We start from the raw sequence: 25,173 nt of genomic DNA, 5'->3' as shown, positions 1-25,173 counted from the left end.
ATATATATATATATATATATATAAATTGAAGTATTTACCGATTATATGGTTATAATTTAATATTAATAATAATATTCAATACAGTAACTCAATTTTTTTAATATTAAAAATAAGCTTTGGCATAAACACAAAGTAAAGGAGATAAAGAGTTAAATCAAAATGATATTGATTCGTGCATCGAATACAACAATACCCGAAGTGTTGATGATATGTTTATTTCGAAAACAATAAAATATATGCATTTAGGATATATGCATCGAATACAACACTATCCGTTACATTTATTTTAAGAATAATAAAATATTATATATGGTATATACATATTATAGATTAAATATTTAATAATAAATATTGATAAAATCCTAAAATATCGAAATATATGTCAGATACTGAAAATATTTAAAACAAAATTTGGTTGGTTCATTAGCTTTAGAATTTGTCTCTTACAAGTATAAGTTTGTTATCTTTTTGCAGTGATTCTTTACTTCCAAATACTGAATGAAACAAACAAGACGCACAAGGAGAAAATATAGCAAGATTTATTTAAGATACAACATTCTTATCCCTTTTAAAATCCCATCTGAATGTAGACTAACTTGAAATAATACATAAGTATTTGTAATTAAATTATACTGTAATGAGTAACAATGATGTTGACCTCTGAATCCTCTTTATATTGTATGTAACAAATAAATAAAATAAAGCTCTCTTCTTTTAGCTCATACATATACATTGCTGATACAATTGTGCAATTTCAAAATGTCAAAGTCCTGCTTCTGTCATTTGTCATTCCTATTCTGTCAGTAAAATATAGTATGAAAAGGAAAAGGGAATCCTATGAACTCCCAAAAATTCTAGTATGTTGGAGATCAATTTCTCTCCATTCTGAAAAACTTCAAATTCCTGCCAATATGTGGAAACATATGAAACCAGTGAGTAAAGTAAACAAGTATCACTTTTTTTCATGCATGGTACAGAAACAACTTTGATGAATGCAAGATTACCTTACCAATTCAGTAATATGTCAATCAGATTTATAAGTGTCCTTCTTTCCAGCAAGAATCATTGAAATTTGGAGCCCTCTACTAAATGCTTGATTAAATAGCAACCGAGTTTGAAACTCTGACACAAATGGGAACCATGACAAAATAGCTGTTGGCAAGAATATTATTAATCCCATTACATATTCATAAGCTCTGGATAGCTCTTTTACCGAGTCCCATAGTTTAGCTCCTTTCAAGCATACCTTGCATGCTTGTGCAATCTTGAATGAAAAAAAAGAAGGGAACATCAGTTTTATTTGATGAATGAAACTCTTAGAAAAATGTCTAGGATGGAGTGCAAGTAAATAGCAATATTTCTTCAATCTGTCTCAGACATGTTAGATAATGGTTTTATTTGAGTTGATTCTGTCATAAGTACTTATGGGAAAATAAAATATGAAAGGTAAAATGAATTTAGTTTCTCTCACAAGCTAAAATCAACTTATGTATTTTGGATTTTGGAAAGTTAAACGAGAGTTTCTTTTCATGTAAATTCAATTCATTTTATTCTCTTACTTTCTTGACATGTAAGTGCTTATTGAAAACTTTATTCAAATAGGGTCAATTTGACAAAAAGGCAAAAGGTTGTTCTTAATTAATGCTTCTCTAAGGTGCAGAAGTTTTAACTTACCAGAATAATGGCCCATCCAGAGGGCATGAAGGCAATAATGGCAGCAAACAAATCTGATATGGTGAGTCCACACACCACAAATAATACAGTCATGACTGACAAAAAGCCAAGGAAGAGAAGGGCCTTCAGAATACGAAACATGAGCTGAAAGTCGGTGCCAAATCTTCGTCTTCCCATTGATACCATCTGATATATATACAGATAGCAGAAGACAAATGAATTAGTACTGCAGAAATGTGAACTAATTTTAACTGTACAGTGACTAAATTGATCTAAAAGCTCCCTTTATTTTATGAAAATAAATGTTTTATGTCTAAAATTTAAACTAGGAGTGAAAACTCACTTTAGTTAATAATATTTTGTATCAAACAAATGAATAGGCTTAAATTGAAGCAATAGTAGTCTTATAGGAAATAACTCTTGATCCCCAGATAGAATTTGTACATACCTTCAGTACAATAAGTATTATTATTAGAACTGCCCAAGAAAGTCCAAATACCTGCAGGGAAAAACCAAAGGTTGAAGTAGGATGATGCCAATAAAACTTGAAACTGTTAATAGGATAGGAGAATGCACATAAAGAGTTACTCTACCAGCAACTCCTTGTGATGATGAGTAATATCCATATGGTAGACAATACCATATTGGTACATGAAGAAACGAAATGCAAGAATTATCTCTAGTATTTTCCCCCTGATATTTGAGTGTTTCATATGTTCATTTTCTTCATCCCACCAAGATTCCCAGCTTTTATCAGCTGAAATACCAATGCCACCACGATTTCCCATCCACCGCTTCCAATCTGTCCAATCATCCACAGTTTTTTGCCAATCAAAGCCAGAAGGATTAAACAAGAAAGGAGCAAACAACCAGGAAGTGGCCAGAAACCACATTGAGATTGTGATGAACAAATAAAGATGTGAACTGCGATATGACTCCCCATAGACTTCATAAACAATCAATAGTATGAGTATCTCAAGGCCCTTCACAAAATGACTTCGTGAGTACATCCGGTAGTTCTCGGCAAACTTTGCATGGAAGACAACAAATCCGCGACCAGTTGGTCTATATTTAGAGCCTCCATGTAAGAGTGTCCTTCCATAATAGTGAGCTTTTGTTCCAAGCTGAAAAGTAAAGAACACAGAGGCTAGCTGCAGCTGCATGATGATAAAATCACCCAAGGCAGTCCGAAATCCCTTCTCCAAGCCAATTTCCATAACCATGGGCAGCACAAGTAGTAAGCCTAACTGAACAACAGACTGAGTTGCCAAAGCCTCTTCAAGGGCTTTGCTCTGATGTATGTTTGGACTTTGGAGAATTTCTCTCTCAACACCACTCAAAACCATATATAAACGTCCGTATAGGAACACATACACAGTCAACACAGTAATCTGAAAAATTCACAACGTCCAAATACAGGCGTTAGCATAAGTTCATTTTAAACATCAAGAATAGAATCATGTGCTTCTGTATTTAGTTTTCTAGTAATATCTTTAATTGTATTGTAGTTCTAGTTTTGCAATATTTCACTAAACAGTCAACAAGACATGTAAACTTAAAAATTAAGTTGATTGCCGTAGATTTCTTTAAAATTTAGGCATGTGAAATGTGATTTTGATAAATACCTTTCATCTTCCACTTTCAAAAGGTGAACACAATCTCAAAGTAGTCTGAATTAAACTAAAAAGAAAACCTTCATTTCTTCCTTCAAAGTTACATGATGATATGTCCTTCAAAAGTGTTGGTTACCGAATCATTCTTTCGATGATTTAAATTGTCACCTTAGTAGTCCTCTATATATTGTGTCACCCAATTATTTCCACAAAGATCTAAAATGTTACCATATAAGTCCATGTGGAAGACTAAACATAATAAATTTTTGAAAGACTAAACATTAGAGCAAGGCAAACTCTAATATTTAGTCACCAATTTTTTGAAGACTATATATGGCCAACATAAGGCTTCTCTAAACTAAATGAACCACACATATTAAATACTTATTAAGAAATGTCTACACTCCTTCTTTTATGTTGTACACGTGTCTAGACACCAAGTGCTTAAATTGAGCCTTAAGAAATCACTCATTTCACGAAAAATTGCAGATAGATTACTATCGATATATCTTAAACTATCTAGATAAGATCCCCAATATTTGATTTGATTAGTTACCATGCTACTGAAGTAGAAACCAACTGTTGTGAAGTAGAATGACAACATTCTGTAAAAGTCAAATCGTCGTCCAAGTCTGTAAACATCCCGACTAAGTGATTGTTCTCCATTTCCATTTGCTACCTTAGCCTCAAAGAGTGATATCTGATTCATGCCCACATCACGCCCCTTACCTACTTGTATGTATTCATGATGTGTGATAAATCCTTGACGTAGAGTTGAATTGAACCCTATGAATGTAAAACATAATTAGTCAAAAATTGCACACCCATATAAATTACCAATATGGATTTGAATTGAAAGTGCAATTAGAAGAAAATTGATTGGTAGGATATCATTTATTATTATTACCTGCAAATATATCTTCACTTAAGTTTATAACTTTTGATGCTTTGCTTATGCCACCTCTTGTTATGTGGAAGATTCGGTCAAATATATCAGGATGACCATAATGAAACCGGACCCTACAAATTTAGAAATGTGGATTACTTAACTGAAGTAAAGAAAAAAGGTTAGTTCATATAACGCAAGACTGTCCTATTCTTGTATTAAGTTCAGTTGCAGCACAGAGTAGTGACCTGTCTGTGCTCTGTTCATGTTTGAAGCCTAAAGGAATTTTAGGTGGGAAAGTCCATAAATAATAAATTGTACCCTTTCTTGTACATTAACTAAGCGGAGGAAACAAAATAGAGAATAAGGTAAAAGATGTGAAAACAATATGAAAATCCCAGTGGATTATCATACTTGCAGTCAGTATCACAGGACAAAAAAATTAGGACTAACCTTAATGGATTTGCCAAAATTCTTTGGCCAATGGTTACAAAACTTGTCTCCTGGTTTGACATAAACCAAGCAAGTGAAGAAACACTGCAGAATAAGAAACACATAAGCATGGATAACTTGTGCCAATACATGTTTGATGATATAGAAGTATATATTTTCTTGATCGCGAAAAATTTAATTCAAATAAAACTTAATATTATTATTGTCTCAAGGCAGACCTTCCAGTAAATATATGCTCCCTTATACCCAATATGGTGGGTTTCCGTCTCCCACTACGTCTTTTTCGGAATTCTTCCAACACATTTCTCATTTTGAAAGCTTCTTCATAGTAGTTATCCTTAACAGAAGAAACATGAGTTAGAAGCATTGAGTTATACAAAAAGTGCTGCTTAATTTGTATTAAATTGAAGTCTAAGGAAAAGTTACCTGATTCATGTCTATAGTCTGCAAGGCTTCTCCACGAGTAAATATAATGGCATGATTTTGGTTTTCAGGTTTCCCTTCACCAATTTCTGTTGGAGGACCAGGAAGCTTGATGCGATATATTTCCTAGAAATGCAATACAGAATAATTTGAACTAAATTAAAGGCTGTTCAAATCAGAAAACCAACTTGACATGAATTGAGCAATGTGCACAATATCAAACTCTTTCATCATATATTTAGGCACAACAGTTACAATAGAAAACCCCTTCAGTTTATCCTTTATACCATGCAAATAGTAGTACATACCATCCTTTAGTTTGTCACCCTAATCGTATTTTACTCTAGAATTATTGTAACTGTAAGCATATCTTTCCATTTGCTTCAACTATAAAGTATCTGCTCCATATTGGTTTTTCCATTGATAAAGAAGTGGTTATTTACTGTTGGATAAAAACAACGTAAATTGCTCCTTTTAGTTGAATTTCTGTCTACTTTCAATCTTTTATTTTCAACAATAGAAATATATAATTAAAAATAGCACAGAATGAGAAAGTCATGCATTCCATTCTCCATATATTAGAATTATAACTTTTAACATATGTGGTTTTATGTATAGAGGACAGAGGGGAAATCAAGAAGAATGAAAAATTTAAGAGTAAGTTTACAAAAGAACAAGTTTACAAAACAAAATTTTAATTTACAACGTTTTATTAAGAGTAAATATTCTGTGCACTAACAACCTTTTTAATTTTTGGCTTGTTGCATTGCAGATCCCATATCAGCTAAAGATTCGACCAAATTATAGTATATAAATAGAAGCAAACCTCGTCTAAAAAATCGATTTTGTGAGGTTGAGTTAGGCTTAAAATATGCTTCCTAATGTAATATCAAAGCTTATTCAAGCAAGGCCTATTGAGTCTATCATCTCACCCAGCTAGCGACTTTTTCCAGCATTTCAACCTTTTCTATCTAAATATAAATATTCTAGGAAAGAAAAAGCCTGGAAGGCCACCTGAGACCAAGAAACAATGATGGTGCTTAGTTTAGAATATTATGGGTCTTTTAAATTATTAAACTTGGGGCTATTTGGGTCTGCTCATGTGACAGCTGAACCTTGGTTCAAATTTAGGAATAGAAACTCAATGTGATTTTTATTGGTATGATTGGATGCTTGATTGTATCAGGCTGTACTTTTTTCCACAAACCGTTTTTTAGGTCTGCCTGCTTCTACATGGGTTTGATGTAATTCTTTTTCCTTTTTATCTTGGTTTTTAGTGCATCCTTACTCTAGAAGCACACGATGCTACCAGCAATATATTTGATATAAAAAAAATTCTAGCACTGACTGTGTAAGGGGTTTTTGCAGTACAATCCAATCACAAACTGTCATGTACGGTAAATTTGCTTATTTTTACAACAATTAACTTAAAAGCCATATTAATGAGCCTCAACTCAACACAATGGACCTCCAGTATATCACAACCTAATATTCAGTAAAATAAAGAGAAAGAAAGATTTTATCAATTTTGAAATATTCAGCAATACATATTAATAGACACTCTAAGAAGAGTTATTTGAAAGCTAGGGCTACTATGCTGACACAGCACTGATGTGACAGTTAACAAAACAGTTGTAACATGAGAAACTGTTGTAACTAACTGAGATATAGTTACAGAGATTAGGATCACCCTCTACAGAAACTATTTGTGGATTACACTAACTGATATAAGGATACCATAACACGATTAAAGTCAACAACAGAACAGAAAGAAGAAATAAGGGTAGTTCGGGAAATGGATATAGAATTCTGTTATGATTGTATGACAGACAGGACACCTGGCAACAGGATAGTGGAGAGGAGGGTACAGAGAGTTATAGTCAAGGACATATTAGAAGGAATGCAGAGGAGGTAGTTTTGGTAGTGGCTAGGGTCACAGGGCAGAAAAGCACAGCTTCTTTTATATTTTTCTTTTCAGTTTATAACTCATGATATTTTCAATGTAATCAGCTTGTTCTCTGAATTTCTTTGTATTATTCTTATCATAATTTCAGTATCTACCACATACCTAGCATAATTATTTATTGGTTGAGCATAAAAAAAATATTGCACTGGTAGACAATAGAAACTAAATTCCGTTAAAAATGAAAAAAAAAACACAACTCGGAATAAAGCATAAAACAAGGATGTTTTGTCCATACCTCATCATACTTGTCCCCTCCCTTGACAAGAACAGAATAATATACTTTCTGAGATTTTCCATCCTTTGTTTCTTCTGTTTCATCTATGTAAGCAACACGAAGGGCTGAATACCTGCACGGAATGTTCCATTTTTCCATTCAATCTCATTGCTGTTTTACAAATACAAGAACTAATAAAGTTCAGCGCTGGTTGTATTGACTCACATTAACATCAGATTGAGAATGTTATTATAACAGCTTCTGTCTCTAGTATTTTTGGACTTCTTCTGAGAACCATACACTTGACAAGAAACAACATAGGTGAACTTTAAATCAGCCATAGCTTGTGCATCTTCAAGAAGCTTCTTATTTGTGTCATAGGAATACATTGTCCGGAAACCTTCAGATAGAGCTGCAAGAGAAAAGACGTATATTTCATTTATAAATGAAACGCTAATGCATATCTCAAATTTTAACTTGCACACAGTGTGCAAATAGAGAAATAACCATTGTCTCCAGCAGATTCTATGAAGCACTGAAGGATCAAAGCTTGCCAATAGTACATCATTCCTCTCACTAACAAAAACAAGAAGTTGAAAAATAACATTAAAATTGGAATGGATACTAAAATATAGCAATGAAAATACCGTTCATTACAATCAAGACCTGTTCTATAGAGTGTCTGCCCTCGGTAAGATGCCCACTGGCGCATTAACTCCTCCTTGTCTTCTTCAATATCTTCACTTTTTAGTCGCTCATGGAAATTGGCCCATTCATCTACAGTACATCAGTTTCAGTTAGTAAATGAGGGCACATAGACAAGAGGGACAGAAATATAAGTAAGCATATAAAAGTACTCGCCAGGATATATCTTGGTTAGGTAGAACAAAATTGATATCCCATCTTCATTTTCCTTATTGAGTTCTTCATCAGAATATAGAACATCTTCTTTGAAATAGGGAGTCAGAACACTGAAGCAATATTCAGATAAGTTACATTTCACAGTAGTAGTTTCGGAAAATTGTTAGGAATTTAACTTAACACTAATATTAAAAATTTAGCATTATTCCAATATGCTGTGAAGTGTAATTATGTTTTACGTTAGAAATATCAATTGCAGATAGTTTGGCCAGATATTAGTGAATTTGCCACCATAGTACACTATAATTAATGGTAAAATAACCAATAAATAACAGAGCATGTTAGGTTTAGTGACAAACTTCTCCCAATAATTCTCTCAGCAAAAAGTAAACAATAATCCATATATTTGATAAAGTTAACACGTAGATACATGGATGCAGCCACAATTAATTTGGTGTCAACGTATATTGCTAACCTAATTAGGATTATAGCATGTATAGTGATGCAATAGCATTTTTATCTTGATTTAAAAAGAAACAATAAAGTGAAAATCGTGACGAAAAAGGACATCTGATTAGTATCTAAATCATTCTTCTCTTTTGAGCCAATAAAAAAATTGGTTCGGTAGACATTGTGCACAAAGGAAAATCCAACCGTCCATTTCAAAATTTATTTGTTTGATATAAAATTGTTCATAAGATGGTATAAGAGTTTACATAACCAAGTCTTCAAGAGTTTTGTTGGAAATCTCATATTGACTGGAGATAAGACAAATTTAAGTATATAAATGGGTTATCATAGTGAAATTTGTTGTTTGTTAGGCCTATCCTACCACCCATTAGTGTCTAGCCTCATATTCTAGATGTATATACCTTGGTGAAAATAAGGAGAATTTATAATATATAAATAGATGCAAACATTACCTTATGAACCGATTTTTTAAGATTGAGTTAGGCTTAAAATCCACTTCTTAAGAAGTTTGATCTTTATTTCCCTCATTAATCCAATAAATTTCAACAAAAAATAGAGTATACCAATGTGTTTGTCCATGCTTTAATCTCAAAGCACTCTTGTTTGAGGTGGTGGACATGTAAAATCATTCACGAGCTTGTACTTCAATTTAATCAATACTCATTCTATTTTTTTCCCTTTTTTTCAATGTATTATTGTATCACAATGACTGACCTGAAGGACAACATGTCCCGAACTTTGGGAGCCTTTGGCATATTCATAAATAAGGAGTTTGCAAAGAATGTAATTCGGCGGCGAGCTTCTATATTTTGGGGAACATTTATGGCTGATTCCTTGACTGTTAAAAGCAAATGAAGCCTAATAACCTACAGAGAGAAAAGAGAAACTTGTAAGCAATAGCACATTCAAAAAGAATAATGTAATAGATTCCCTAAACTATAATTAAGAGTACCTTCTCCATCACTGCTCTATTGTGTGTAAATGATGTGTCAATGCTGACAAACCTCTGCCCTCTCTCTAAATGATATTGCTGAGGAGTTTGCAGAAACCTGGAGAAGGCAGAACAGTACCAATATTGTAAAGCAGTACTTACTATAGGGTTTAAGGGAAAAAAAAAAAAAGAAGTCATAAACCAATGTCCCAGTCACTGTTTCAAACATACAAATGGCCATCAACCATGACATCCTGTATGATAATTTCTACAATATCTTGCAGGACATTGACTATTTGGGATTCAAGTTTGCCATCTTCAGATCGCTGCCAATAGGTGAAAAATAATATTTTCAATATATGAATAAGTCTACGAAAAGGAACTGAAATATACTGAGAAAGAAAAGGTAGCATGAGTGGGAAAACCTACCAGTAGAGTTAAGAACTTCTCTAACTTCTCACTGAGAGAAGGTAGGCCACTCATATTGAATTCCTTGACAAATGTTTCATCAAGTATACACTGTTCTACTTTACCACATATACTGCTCACAACCCTGTACATAGATGGAAGAAACCCAATACTCATGAGGATTCCAATAAGAGGAAAATTAAATGGGTGAACAGAGGCTATACAAGTATTTCTCTCTTACAGCCTATCTTCTTCTTCAAGCAGAAGGTTCAATATGATGTCCTTGAGAGTCTCATAGCATTCAACAACTGCTGAATACATATACCCATCATTCTTTATCTTTCTGAACAAATCATCATCAGTCTCCTTCTTATAATCTTTTGCCATGTCAACAGCAATAGGAATCTATCAAATTGAAAAAATTTAGAACGAAGCAAAAGACACATTCATTCAATCATAATAAACTTCTTGCCATAGGGAACCACTCGTATGACACACCTTACTAGCAAGCAAGAATGGAGGCCACTGAATTACAGAAACATAACTTGCACTGTATGGGACAAGAAGCAAATCTCTATCCCTGGAAATCAGAATTAAAAATATATCAGAAGCTTGAAATTCAGGACCAGGCATGCGATACAAGATGTATAAGGCCAGTAGTTAGAACCTATTACTGATGAGGTCTTCCTCTCTCATAGAATTTATAAACTCATTCCAAACCTGAGAGAAGTATGCAATATTATTCCGTTCATAGGTCTCATCCTGGCACCGAAAATTCATTCATAAGACACCAGATACTTATTCAAGTTTTATGTAGTTATATAATTTTATTGTACATAAATACTAAAGTTTGAAACATGAACTGCAATACCGATTCCTCCTGTTTAGTCTTTCTATCTCTTCCTGTCCAAAAGCGCTGACTGAAAGCTACTGGAACAGACTGAAATCTAGACCGTAGCATTCCAAGCGTCCTTATCTAAGGGATGCAAAACATTAGGAGAAAATTACAAAAAGCAAACTATGTTGCATGGAATGGGTACAAGTACTGGCTAAAATAAGAGAATACATAAATATGACAATTTAAAACATAGGATACAAGTACATTATATATTAAAATATAATGATTATAAATTGTGTATATGTTATTGATTTATTTTTCTTGATTTCTTTATTTTTCTTAAATATATAATATGATATTTATATTGGTTTTCCATCACCATCCTATTATTGTTTGTCTTTAATATCTTGAAAAACATTATAAAAAGTATATCTGCAATCAAATTTACATAGAATCATTATTGTTATCCAAAAACAATTTCGTTTGAAGACGAGGCATTCATGCTTTTGGTACAGAAGCAGCAGTATAACATATATCAGCATCTGACTTGTCTACATCACCAAATTTGAAGTATATGTGCATCATAACCAGAAAAGTATAACATCACTAATATATACCAAGCAAATTTTCAAATAAATAAATAAAAAATTATAAACAATTGTAGTTTACAAATAATGCATTTTCTCGTGGGATTAAAGAATAATTCAAATAATAAGGGGGGATCACAAAGGTCAAATATAAAATTTTGCAATAAGCATGCCACTAACCTCTCCCAAATGGCTGAAAGCTCCAATAATGCCACCAAACAGTGTGGCATAAATAGCATACCATATTTGAGTATCCATAAAATAAACCTATATATTAATAAAATATTACAATGGAATGAATTAATGTACCAATGTGAAGGGAGAGTAATAGAATAAATTGAAGTTCGTTAGTCCAAAATTCCTTTCCTACTATACTTACCAGGATAATTGGAGCCCATATTGCAATGACAATACAAATATTGTGAGTCTCTGTAGCAGTTACAAAATGTGAGTTGAAGCTAGCTATGACAACAGAACAAGTAGCAAAGATAGCTAGATGTGAAAAGGACAAAAAATCTTTACCATTTTCTGGAAAGAACTCATGCCACTGGTAGTTATCAATGGACATCCCCATGATTAATTTTGTGGGTCCAATAAGGGGCAATATCTGTGGAAAGATAAATTCAGAATGAAACAGAAACAAATTTAGTGAATTACAGTTTAAAATATTTGTTGAGTTTCGTACAATCCTGACATGGATATAAAGAGGAATAAAGAAAATACATGAAACATGATTGCAAGAATTTGATAGTTCATATACTGGGAATTGATTTCATTACTTTTATAAAGTTTTGCACAAATGTCTAATTGAAGAGAAAATGAGAACAAGAGAAAAAGGAGAGTCCTGAGATGTTGACACCGTGTGCTATTATCATCAATGTAATTTCCTGATTAACAGTTACATGATTTGGTAAATGATTTAAGCTTAGCTCAATCCTAAATGACCATCTTGTAAAATGAGGATTACCTCCAATTATATTTGCCACTATCTCTAGTTGAGTTGGGCTTTCCCCAATACACCCCCTCACATCTAGTACTACTGGGTTTGGTACTTATATAACATGGTGAGTGGCCTTTGTAATGGATCTGTGATAGGTTCTGAAACCATCTTGAAAAGGATTGCTTGTAGGTGTGTGTTATGCATACACGAGTCATATATATATTTCCCTATATAATGTAATCAAATCATATTTTTTAACATTCTCCCTGAAGCTGGAGCATGTGTATGATATGAGTCAAGCTTGCTACAAATGTCATCAACATTAGCCCCTTGAGAGACATATGTCACTGTTGGTTGCTAGAGCTAACAATGACAAGGTTTCACGCATCAATTTGGTGCAGGTGTAGCATAGCTGTTTCTAGAGAAGCAAATTTTCAGTTGCAAGCTTGTGTTAGAGGTCAAACACCACAGCAGGAGAGCAAAAAAGTGAACAAAAAGTGCGACAATTCTTCAAGTAAAAAAATACTTAGAGAACGCAGCAGCTGCTTGAGAGTAAAAGTGCTCAGAGGCTAAGGCTGCTGCCGAAGAAAAAATAAAACTTTGGTACCATTTTAGTAAGTGATTTAAACCTAATTCAACCCTACAAAACTGTCTTGTAAGGTGACAATTGTCTATATTTATATACCATGTTTAGGAATTGTTTCTAGTTAACACATAATATTAAAGCTCAAAATTGTTAGCGTTAAGCTTGCCTATTTGAAGTATATGTGAGACTGTGATAGCATCGATGTTGAATTTTACAAAAATAGAACTTAAACACAGATGTATAATTTAAAAAAAAAAAAATTATTAATAACAAAATATGAGTTTGCTCCACCCAATATGGTTGTTTAAATCATATTGGGTGGTATGTTTTTGAATGTGATGCCAAAGACAATGCACTAACAGCCCTATTTATGGTAGGAATTAATTACCAAACTCCTAACCCTATTTATAGAAATCTATTACTCATAATTCTTGTCCTCTAAAATATTTTGTACATATTTTAATACACTCACAATAACATGAAGGGTTAAATATGTTTTTTTGTTCTTGAAGTATAGTTTATTGTACTTTTTTATCTTTATAAAAATTTTGCTTAACATCATGTCCGTGTAATTTTTTTATTTTGGTCCTTGTTATTTTATTTTACTCCTTGTAAATATCTATTAATATGATTTAGTTCTTGTTATATGTAGATTATTTGCTTCTAGCCCCTCAAATATTTTCGAAGAGACTAATTCAAAATGAACAAAATATTATAGGGACCAAAACGAAAAATAGATATTTATAGGGACCAAAATAAAATAATAAGTACAAAAGCTTCAAAAAATAATTTATCGAGACTAAAAGTCATACAAGGTTTAGGAACCAAAAACTAATTATTCAAGATATGCTTTTTATCCCTTACATGTGTTTTGTCGTTGTTAGACCTCACTTCTATAAATTATGAAATTGTCTTATCTCGATAGTACACCATGTTAGAAGTGGGCTTTAAGCCTAACTTAACCCCACAAAACCACCTTGTAAGATGAGGTTTGCACCTCACTTATATACTATGAAATTGTCTTATCTCTAGTCGATGTGGGACTTCCAACAATCGTCAACAAGCCATGGAAATTAGAAGAAATTTAAATAAAAAATCAATTACATAAATAATACCTCCACATAGTAGCTGAATGCTAACTTGCTAATCAGTAGCATGATCCAGAAGAGGGTGTACCTGCCATAATAAAATATATTTCAAAGCCAAAAGATTTGAAAATATACTTAATAATAGAAGCAGAAAATATGTGCATATGATTGAATTAAATACCCAATCATTAGTCTGATCAAATTTTAAGACAATATAAAAAAATTGATCTGTTGTCCCTATATGGGCCAAAATAGTCCTGTAAAACATATGATGAAAACACTAAAAGGAAGTTGACAGATATATTCATCAGTATGTCTTTAACTAGGATTCCCTGTATGCTTTTTGGGGTAAAAATATTTGTTCTTAGCTTCTTGAAAAAGCTTTAAGGAATAGAAGAATATAATTTTCATTGAAAAAAAGGGTTCCCTGTATGCTAAGTACAATATCTTAAAAAGCATTTAATAAATCAAATCGTGTTTAACATAACAAAATACAATTGGAATAGTACAGTCATTTTTATGAATATCATCTTTCTAAAAGATTTGCGGAACACAAACTAAGCCAATTATAAAAAAAAAAACTTGGTTGGAGTAAAACGAAGGTTTCACCTTGAAATCCTCCCCCTCCATCCCACAAAAAGAACTGGATTCAAAAAGGAAAAGGATAATAAAAATTGATAATAAATTCTCACTCACTTGAGCAGTGAGAACATGTTCTCATGCATGCCTCTTCCTACGTACAACTTTGGCTGCAGCATGGTCAATGTTAGACAAAGCACACCAAAACCATATTTCAATTAGAAAATAGAAAGAAATTAATACAAGAAGCATCCATTAGGTATTTCCACAATAAAATAAACAAATAAATGAATGTATTGCAGACCTGAGCCCACCACATCAAAAAGGTAAGGATTCGCATGTTTGAGCGCTCCAATTTTCTCCGCAGAGGAGGAAGGAAAAAGAGTATTGTAGCCGCTATGTTTGGAAGCATATATAATACAACAACATAGGTATAAAGGGACTGATTCCCCCAATCCCCAGCCCAACTAGTGACAAATTTTATAAGCCCAGATGGATTCACTAGTGAACTGGAATAACAGACTGGCAAAACAACAACCCAAACAGCTGCTACCACAAATTTCAAAAAATATCGAAGCAACTGAGTAAATTTCATGTTCTTCAATGCATTCCATGTCAGAATGATATCAAGAGTTACTGCAAATAAAAGTTATGAGAAAAAAAGTTAATAAATGATGTCAGTAAGTGCTATTAAAACAACATAAAGAATATACTCATTCTAAATTAATAAAGTCATGACACAACAGAATAGTAATAATAATAACACAGGAATCAAGTACCTTGAAGAAAATTGAGAAAAGCGTATGTAATGAATATAGTCATAACATTTCTGAAGACATCTTCTTCAAAAAACACCCCAACAGGTCCCAAGGAACTCCATCCTATGATAATCATTGCCTGAAACAAATACTCTCATATTTGAAACATATTTTGCATGGTGAAGTTTACACACGTAACCATAGCTCTAGACATTTACTTAGAGTCAACATAAAGGACATTCCACAGGTCCAAGCACTACAATTACCTGTAAAGCCAATATAAAGAATATCCACATTCGATCAAAACTCCTATACAGATGCAAAAATGTACGAACTTCAACAAAATTTGTTTTGGGCTTCCTCTTACCAACTCCAGTGTTGGCTTGGCTGCGGCGCTGTCATTAAAATTTGTACATCAATTAAAGTCTCTTTCAAAAGAAATGCAAGTTCATCTAACCAGGTGAGTATTTACATAAACTTGCGTATAATCAATGCAACAATTTATTAGTATGCAAGGACATACAAGTAGGCTACATTTATATATCTAATGAACACACTAAGTGCAAGGAAAAAGAAGTAGAACAAGTACAAAAATCAACATACAAATAAATAGCTATACATGAAAAACCATTTCAGCCTGAGCAATATTTTATATACATACGTGACACATATGTCTCTAATTCAAGAAAGGCAGACATGCCCTATCCAACCCAATAAACTATATTAAGTGTGGAGTCATTCTACAATACAGACTCCATCATTCTCACACCTCTACCAATACTGGAACTGAGATCCCACAGTTGCTGGCAACATTTACTTTCTTTTATTTTTGGGTCAAAAGAAGAGAATTTATATGATAAAGAGAGCCACTAGTATAGGAGTTTTTATCTTGGATAAAAACAAATTGTCATGAACTGATTTGCAATTAAATCTTATTTTGGTGAATTTGGAGATAATTGATTGTTATGTGAACCAGTTATTTATCTATTTTAAATATCCATATCACCTCAATGATACATCTATTCTTTTTTGGAAAAAAACTAAAAGTTTCACATTGACTATAAAAAAGGTCAAAGTATGAAAATAAAGTGAGGGGACAGTCTCACCTCACAAGCTAGTTTTGTGAGGTTGAGCTAGGATCAAACCAACAAATCTAAGATTGTTTTAAGACATGTCCTAGATATAATATCAACTATAATAATATTTACACACCAAATCCAATAATGCTAAACATGAGAGGCTATGTTAGGAAAAACTCAAATCTTACATTAATCAGAGATGATGTCAAATTAATGTATATAAATAAATGAGACAACTCTCTCGTCTCACTAGCCATTTTTTTAAGGTTGAGTAATGCCTAAACCTACAAATCTAAGATTCTTCCACGTGGATTTTCTGCACAAAGCACATTGGGAAATATAAAAACATTCAAATGCGTCCAACAAGCAACTTAGCTTTTAGGAGAGATGGTCCTTCAAATATCTATAAAAATATAATATTTACCCAAAAAAATGTATCCTAATCCAAATATCTGATGCAGGAACCTTCATGCGGGTTCTATGACAATTGGAACTTCATATCTGTAGTTATAAGATTATTATTGTTACAGCCCTTTGTTTCACTATAACTTTCAAAACATAATGGCATCTTTTGAACTATGTAACCAATCCCAGCTTGTGGAAAAAAGGCTTAGTTGTTGTGGCTCTTATATCTTAGGAATGAAAATGTCTTAATAAATAAAAACATTCTTCAACAAAGGGGCAAAATAGGATAGTATTAGGCTCATTGTAATAGAGTTTAAAAATATGGCACTTGACATAAGATGAGAAATTATTCAAACAAATAGAATATAAAGTAAATGATATACTCAAATAAATATTCTTTTATTCTAACTACATCCAATACATGAGAGAATTTGACAATTGGAAAACAGCAAACGTATGCAGAATGTAAAGGAGAGAGAAAGAGAAGATAGGCAGACCCGATGTCTTGTTTGTGTCTCATCTGAATGCCTAAAGAAATCAGCTTTGGGATCCCATGGCCATTTTAGATCATCGAAACATTTTTTAGACCTGGAAAAGGACAAGTTTGAGCTTTGTGTTATCCAAATGCATACAAAAATGTCATTGTTTCAAGAGTGTTCAATATTTGATAAGTAAAAGTCTAATGAAATGTTTACCAAAAGTATTCATTAAGATCATCATAGTTTCTCCAATTGGAATGACTTGCCTTGCCTTTGTTGTTTCTCTTTGCTTCCTTTTTCAACAAATACAGAAACAAGTTTCAGGCAACATTTGAACACACACAGCAAAACAAGTTCCAGATAACATTTGAAAACGGCTGCACATCACACTGACCTTCATTAAAACTTGATATATAGGACTAATAACTTCCCTCAGAAAATATTCATCATCACGTCCTTCTACTATCTCAGTGCTCCCAGTCACACGTGAGGGATTCTTGTCTAATATTCTATAGACTTCATGGCACATCTTTGAAAGGAGAAAAAGAGAATTATTAACTTAGCATTAAACCATCTAGCCCATGTTTGCTATGTTTGCTATAGGGTCAGGATCAGCGCTAAAGGTAATAGAGTTTCTATCCTACTACTAGAATAGAAAGAATGATGCTGGAAGTAGGTCTGTCATTAGGTGAAAATTTGAGGCATGCTCAGGATAGGTCTGATATTGATATGGCTTTTGCTTTGTAAGTCGTTTGAATGTTGGATATTGATTAATAATAGATATGCTATTATTTATTTATGCTTGAGTGCTAGGATATAAACACTTTTGTGTTTGAAAATGTTGCATAGCTTCCCAAATCATGTATATAGAGTTAATTCTGGCACATGCGGTGTTTTGGAAATTAACCGGGAAACGTCTCCATTCCACAAACTTTCTGATAAATATGCAATTTGTTGCATTTCATTTGCGGTTTCACATGACGATATTTTTTTGAAATTTGTATGATTAGAACTTCGTGAGAGAAGTGATAACCTGACGAAATTTTTTTCCTTTCAAAAGGCATTCAGCTAGAACATTAATTTATGGATAAGAAAGTGAATCTTGTTAGTGTACACAATAAGGTTTTGTCTAATTAGAATGCCTTTTGGTAAAAAATTAGAATGATATTAATTCCTTAATCTGAAAATAGAATCTACAATCATGAAATATCTTCTACTTAATTTCAATGCCGTCATTCTGTCTAAGAAGAATAATTCAAGACATTAAACATATTGATAAGAAGTATGGTTATAGATGAAAGCTATAACATTTGTTATGTTATTGATGGAGATGAGAATGATGGCTAAATGATAATTTAAGAGGTAACAAAAACATTTTGCTATCATAAGCTTGTTACGAATAATTAGAGCATGAGATTAAGATGATGGACTCACAGTGCAGGCACAGAAGAAGAATGAAAGTTAGGTCAGAGAGAGCTTACATGATGGAAAATATAGCAAATACATTCAGGCATAAAACGGATATTCGAAGCTTCTCCCCATATTAGAAGATAAAGGGCAATATATATCAGCTCTATCTGTTGCAAGTCATAATCTTCTAGAAACCTAGTGTTAAGAAATTAAGACCAAAATGAATCAATGAGCACTTCTTAGTATATAAACACTGCATAAAGCACAGTTTAGAGTATCTTTTGAAAGGGTTTGGAGAGAAAGGGAAAGGAGGGCTAGTTTACCGTTTTAGATCAATAGCTATAAAACATTTATATAAAACAAAATAATAGATGATTGGAAGGTTACTTGATAACACTTCAACCTTTTTTCCTTTCATTTAAAAAATCATTCAAAATATGTTAATTCAAATTGAAAACTTAAACTTCCTTTCCCTTTCCAACTACTCATTCCAAACATACTCTTAGGGTACAAATCTACGGGTTTTATTATCCAAAAGTAAAACATTCAATTACCTAAGATTGGATTCACAACGCACATAATGACACCATGACTCATAATTTTTGAAAATTGTTCCCATCAACTTTTCTACAGTTTCCACATGAAGCTGCAGTAAGCTTTGTGTTAGCTTTTACTATGAGAACTGGAAATGTAGTTACAACTCTGAAGTTAAGCATCACCCTGCACATTTAATACGAAAAAGATAGGAAAACAAAAGTTTTATGTGGGAAATAATAGTTCACCTGAGAAGATGATTCAACCCTATCCCTTATATTCAAGTTGGCAAGTAATAATATAAGGTGCTCCCTTTGATTTGCCACATTTCCTTTCTTCACATACCAAAAGAAAACGAATATCAGATCATTCACAAAAAATGTGCATGACAAATATACCCACCTGTATTTGTCAATGGCTAATTGCAATAAAAATTGAGAAGCATAACTTTCATACCAAGGATAGATTCAAAATGAAATAAGGAAGGATCGGCTAAATTGAGCTCTTCAATCTCTTTATAATTTATTAATAAAAGTTCATCAAATTGTTCATTTGCCATGTTTGTAGTGAAAAAAACTAATGTCATAAAAGGTTCAAGGAGAATATCTCCATTGAAAAGCACTGACATTAGCTTCAGCCATAAAAGACAAACATGCAAATGCTTATGCTCTAAGCATTGTTCAGACATATTTTCAATACCAGAGAACAATGAAAAATATATTTTGAGAACCCTTCTCAAATTCCAACCAAAGTTGAAACTATGGTTCATCATACCTATGAAACATTTCTATTTCTAGACGTTAATCATTACCCTATTTCTTCCAAATTAGCCATATGTTAACACAAGTTCAACTGAGGGCATATTTGGTAACACTTTTGAGGAGAAACAAAATATTTTTCAAAGGCTCTCAATAATTTGGTAAAATACAGAAATCATTAGTTCTCTTAAATATGCTTATCAGAACATAGAAAAAAACATTCAATCCACCCTTTTGAAACTAGCCCCATGTGATAAAAAAATGGAATCCTTTTATCAAATAGTAAAAACTAAAAAATTGACTCCAGATCTCGTATGAATACAACTTCTAGAGCCCAATCATTAGTCCAATCTAGATCTCTTCATCCACCACCAACTTAAACCAAGAACCTTGATCCTATGGTAATAATAAATGTAGCTCCTTATTCACCCACATTTGTAAGAAGGACAATCTCCAATCAAAGTGAAATTAGGAAATACAAGAGTGAGGGAGAGAGAACATCCATTACCTGAAACCCAAACACTGAGGCAATCCAATCAAGTATATCATTCACTTTTTTAAGCCTCTCGGTAGGCATTGTAGAATCCTCATTAGATGCATCAGGTCTTGCACGAATTATGGGCATTGGAAGATTGTCCACTTTGCATAATGCAGAAATTGCTGCTTTGATCTTTAATTTTCAAGAAAAAAAAAGCAGATTAAAACTTTAAAATTTCAGAGAAATTATAGTGTTAGCAGAAGTAAAAGAAACAATGCATATATCCCAGACACACAAACCTCAGGAAGTTCCATGATTGCTGGCTTAACACCGACAGCATATAATGGAAGGATGTTATAGTGTTCATATTGTCCCCTCTTATGCTCAACATCCTCAGCATACCTTTTTGTCTGGCAATAATACAACATCCTCAGTCCAGGTCTGAGCTATTCTTACTAGAATTCTAAAATTTTAGTCATGGTAGCCTAATCAAGCAAAACAAACCTTCTCCTCAATATTTTGTGGAGCTACCATAGTCTTCAGCACTTCATACAATACGGTGGCAATCTGAACATTCTTAGCCATCTCCTCACTTCAAGAGTAACATCAGAACAATAAAACACCAAATTACAATTCACAAAACTTGAAAGCACAAGATTTAGATCAAGCCTTACGGTCTTTGGCTAAATTCTCCATCTCGGATTTTCTTCTCATAGAACTGTTGGTAGTAGGTCTGCAGCTCCCTGGCATCACTTCTTTGAACAAGTCTTTCTGTAAGCTCCCCTTCCTGCAACCAGGAAATTTTAAAAATGTCTAATACATCAACTACTTGAATCTCATTTTCCAAGTACCAATTAAGAAATTATTTGTAAATGATCAACCAATATAATCATTGTATAATGTTTTTCCTGATATTGAAATGAAAAGAGAAAAACCTATCAGGCTGAGAGTAATATATAGAATATAAATCAACAGGACACCCATCATTACCAGCATATAGACACCAGAGGAAACAAAACAGAACCTCCTATAACTAAAAGATCTGTAAGAAAATAAAAATAGCCAGTGTACCTTTTCAAGTTTGTGCAATAGGTAAGTCTTGAACTGACGAACACCACGCCCACTTGATGTTGGATCCATTGTGTGGGCCTTCTCAAATGCATGGAAGCGACCTAATTTAACAAGCAAACATCAGTACCATGTACTCTTCTCTGAATAGTGGGTAAAACACCTTTGATATACTGAAGGAACGCTTCCATTCTATATATTGTTTCACTTTTCTTTTAGGTGTTGGCTTTGAATTTGTGTTCACCATCATAGTAACAATTCGAAAAGTAGAATCAGGCTTCAATGTGACACTTTGCAATAACTAATAAGGGATTTTTTACTAAAATTTATTTTTAATAGTTCCTCTTCTGAGTTCTATTTGGATTATGTTAAACAGATAAAAAATTTAGGTTCGTCAAAATTGCCCATAGACTTTGAAATCTTTCTATGAGTTGTGACAACTGCAGTCACCATTTTTCATAAACAAAATCTTTTATAGCATATAAAATCCAGAACATGGTTTGAAGTAAACATATATGAAATCTTTTTACAGAGTAGTTATCAATTCAAGAAGCAAAAAGGAAAAGAAAGGATGTCAATTTAGCAGAAGATCTATCTGCACATTTTTACAGGAAATATCTCTAAATCAATGGTATCACAAATCAGAAATGCTGATAGTAATATAAACCATATAAAGACAACTTTAATTTTTTTCTTCATTAAATACTGCATGTCAAGAGATACGACAAGCAGAAGAATTACTAGAGGCTTTGGTGTTCACAAACATGCTTGGTTTATTTTAATTTGAGAAAATAACCATTTGCTTTTCAAGAATTCTCAGAAAGCTGTTGTAAAAACAAGCAATTTTTTCTTCAAAATAAGTTGAGCTAAACACACAATAATAAACTTTTTCTACAAAAAATTCTAAACAATAAAGCCAAATTGTAAAAGGGAGAAATATTAGCACGTGTTTGACAGGTCTGCGGTCATAAGGACTAAATTGGTGGTGAAATTCAATGCTAAAGATAAGTATCCACTGTAAGGGGTTTCAAACAATCAATTAATTGAAAGGAAAATGATATTTTAACAATTAAATTTTAACAACTTTCTCTTACAACCTGAGGTGACATCTTTTAAGTGGCTTCCCTTTTTACATTTTCTCATTTTTTTATATTTCAAAACCACTTCAAAGATATCATTTAAGATTGTAAGAGAAAATTGTCAAAATTTAATTGTCAAAATATCACTTTTCTTAATGAAAATGACTGTTTTAGCTTGATAATTATTGCTTAATAGAAATCCAATACTGTTGTGCGTCAAGTTCATGAACATTTGAAGTGCCAACAGTTTACTTTCTTTTGTCCACTAAATTATTTTCATTGAGTGATTATTTGGCCACTTTAATTGTTCATTTCCTTTTCCCAAAGAGGATTTATTTCCAGTCTTTCATAAAATCCCATCACTAGTTACTACTACATTCTTCTGGGGTCAGTCAGAAACAATGCATTCCGGCTAAACATCCTTTCATTTCAAAAACATGTGGGCTCTCCACCACTCTGCATAACCTTTATGATATATAGAGTTGAGAGAAGAATATAAAAGTAGAGGGACAGGAATGTTTTAGATTTTGGAAAACATAATTAGTGGTAACCAGTGATCCTCTTAACTAATTTTTCATTTCTTTGTGATGGACTCTTACTTTCTTATATTCAGTGCACTGGTAACATCTCAGTTACCAACCACTTCTATACATGGAAGGGTGGTTAGTTCCCTTATACATCATCATATTATTTTAATTTAGGCTTGTATATCTAGATCTTGTTTAGCAGAACACTGTGTCCAATCCGAAGCTCATCCCAAAATTTGGTATTTCATTTGGATAGCAGTACTCAACAAGATAAGCACTAAAGCTCTGTTGGAAATCCAGTGGTGTGGTTTAACATGGACGCAATCTACCACTTACTTTCTTGTTTATAGACAATTCCTTATGCTGATCATTTCATATGAGGTGAGTGTTGGATGTGGCCTCTCAGTATGAACTGGTAAATTTTCTGTTCTCATTTTTTCTCACCCCTTATAAACAACACACATGTAAACCCTTTATTTATAATCACTCAAACTATAATATAGGGAAACCTAATAATGGAGAATATCTATAATTATAAGCCGTACATATCTCAAATCATATCTTTTACACTACTTTTAACATCCCCTCCAACAAACGGTGCAATAACATGGGATACAAATCTTATATTTTTAGTATTTTATTGTTAAATTTGGCAATTTGCAACTCTTGATTAGAATACCCAAGCCTTATTAAGTTTTGCACTCTTCTCTTCCATGATAAAAATTATTCTTTCATTCTAAGAAAGGAAGAAAAGAAAAAGACATATTGCCCAAAACATCCAAGGAAATCCACACAGCCTTATATACTTCTACTTCCATACACAACACCAACCATCCCTGTTTGCACAACACCTCACTGTTTGCACACAACAAGCGAAAACTGAAAAAAATAAATAAATCATCAAAACAACCCAATGAAGAAATACTCACAAAGATAAGCAACTCTGGGATTCTCCTCCTCAATCTCAAGGGCTGCTCTGAGAATAGGCACAAGCACAGCAAGTGAAGAAGGCACAATCTCACTGTCCACCACACCCTCCTCATTTCCCAAGTCCACATTTCTGGTAGGAGCCCTCACCATCCTCTTTGATGGCTGCCTTCCAATCTCAAAAGGACCCTTTGTGCCACTGGTGCTGGCCATGGTCCTGCCTCCAACACCACTACACCCAATGCAACAAGGTTCGAGATTTCTTCCTCAATTTTCTTCTTCTTTCTCTCCTTCACCACCCAGAAAGCACCACAGGTATTGGGGTTTGATTGAAGAGTGAGGGAAGGTAAAGTTGCCATCTTTTGTACTGGGGTACAAGAAGGAACCAAAAAGATTGATACTTTGATTGAGAGAGAGGTTTTGGGATTGCTCTGGTAGCAAGGGAAAAGGAGGGAAACAATAAATAAATAATTATCAAAATAAAGAAAAAGAAGGGAACAGAGGGTGATGCAGCTGCTACTCTTTTTTGCTAGTGCTTTTTCTTTTGGTGATAAATAAACAAAGGAACAAACCAGAGAGAAAAGCTCACACTTCACACATCAGATTGCAATTTCATTGTTTTTTTTTTTTTTGTTCTTTTGTGAGAAAAGCGAGTCTTTGAAACTGTGATTTGACGAATTGTTAATCCTTACATGCCAAGGAAGCTAAGCTAAGAACCTTGGGGTTTGGAGTTGCTATCAATCATTATGTTTTTTACGGAAAACATGTAACAAAAAGAAAAGTGGTTTGTGAGAGGAAAGTCTACAGTGTCACTGTGTGTGCTCGCGCTCTGTTCCTCACCAATCCTAGAATCATCACAGCATCTTTGTTTGTACTAAGTTTCCCCAATATTTATATGCTGTGATCGGATTGTTTTCTTTTTGTACTTTTAAAATGAAAAAAAAAATAGAAAAGTAGTAAGTTTAGTTAATATTTAATCTCCCAATTAATCATATAATTTGAAAAACAAAACAAATTAAAATAATATGATATTAGACTTTTAAATTTATTGTTTAGAGATTAAAATAATTCTGAAAATATACTTTAATTTTCCAAATTTAATGTTTAGAAACCAAAAGTACTTTCTCAGTTTGAAATGAAATTTCTAATTTAA

General features: G+C 32.9%; 1 protein-coding gene across 2 annotated transcripts; it reads right to left on the bottom strand.

Moving 5' to 3' along the window:
* Positions 1-602: 602 nt before the first annotated feature.
* LOC114187800 (callose synthase 7-like) lies at positions 603-24,845 on the bottom strand. Of its 2 annotated transcripts, none has more exons than XM_028076174.1 (43): positions 24,023-24,845; positions 21,491-21,591; positions 21,094-21,206; positions 20,924-21,011; positions 20,719-20,829; positions 20,450-20,611; positions 19,432-19,518; positions 19,204-19,295; positions 18,721-18,844; positions 17,634-17,768; positions 17,456-17,532; positions 17,258-17,348; positions 15,543-15,671; positions 15,298-15,415; positions 14,823-15,154; positions 14,636-14,688; positions 13,967-14,027; positions 11,848-11,932; positions 11,705-11,754; positions 11,506-11,592; positions 10,772-10,876; positions 10,568-10,662; positions 10,399-10,480; positions 10,142-10,305; positions 9,922-10,045; positions 9,724-9,818; positions 9,514-9,610; positions 9,276-9,427; positions 8,091-8,200; positions 7,896-8,006; positions 7,737-7,805; positions 7,455-7,641; positions 7,251-7,362; positions 5,053-5,175; positions 4,845-4,963; positions 4,627-4,710; positions 4,195-4,307; positions 3,844-4,073; positions 2,268-3,065; positions 2,123-2,173; positions 1,675-1,860; positions 1,005-1,264; positions 603-903 (listed from the first exon to the last, which is right to left on the bottom strand). In XM_028076174.1, exons 1-42 carry the CDS (start codon positions 24,231-24,233, stop codon positions 1,025-1,027), a joined length of 5,754 nt encoding a protein of 1,917 aa, XP_027931975.1. In that variant the 5' UTR covers positions 24,234-24,845; the 3' UTR covers positions 603-903; positions 1,005-1,024. The 2 variants fall into 2 exon arrangements, with proteins under 2 accessions (XP_027931975.1, XP_027931974.1); XM_028076173.1 differs by having other exon boundaries at positions 1,010-1,264; positions 24,023-24,844.
* Positions 24,846-25,173: the final 328 nt, after the last annotated feature.

The sequence above is a fragment of the Vigna unguiculata genome, chromosome 6 (assembly GCF_004118075.2).
Source record: "Vigna unguiculata cultivar IT97K-499-35 chromosome 6, ASM411807v1, whole genome shotgun sequence".
NCBI lineage: Eukaryota > Viridiplantae > Streptophyta > Magnoliopsida > Fabales > Fabaceae > Vigna > Vigna unguiculata.
The sequence above is the reverse complement of the archived record's forward strand: the minus strand, read 5'-3'. Positions and strand labels throughout refer to the sequence as shown.

Coding starts and splice junctions, on each gene's coding strand:
- LOC114187800 (XM_028076174.1), bottom strand. CDS start 24,233: ATGGCCAGCACCAGTGGCACAAAGGGTCCTTTTGAGATTGGAAGGCAG. Junction 15,416..15,542: donor TCTTTATATTGGCTTTACAG/GTAATTGTAGTG, acceptor TATTTGTTTCAG/GCAATGATTATCATAGGATG. Junction 1,265..1,674: donor CTGGATGGGCCATTATTCTG/GTAAGTTAAAAC, acceptor TTTTCATTCAAG/ATTGCACAAGCATGCAAGGT.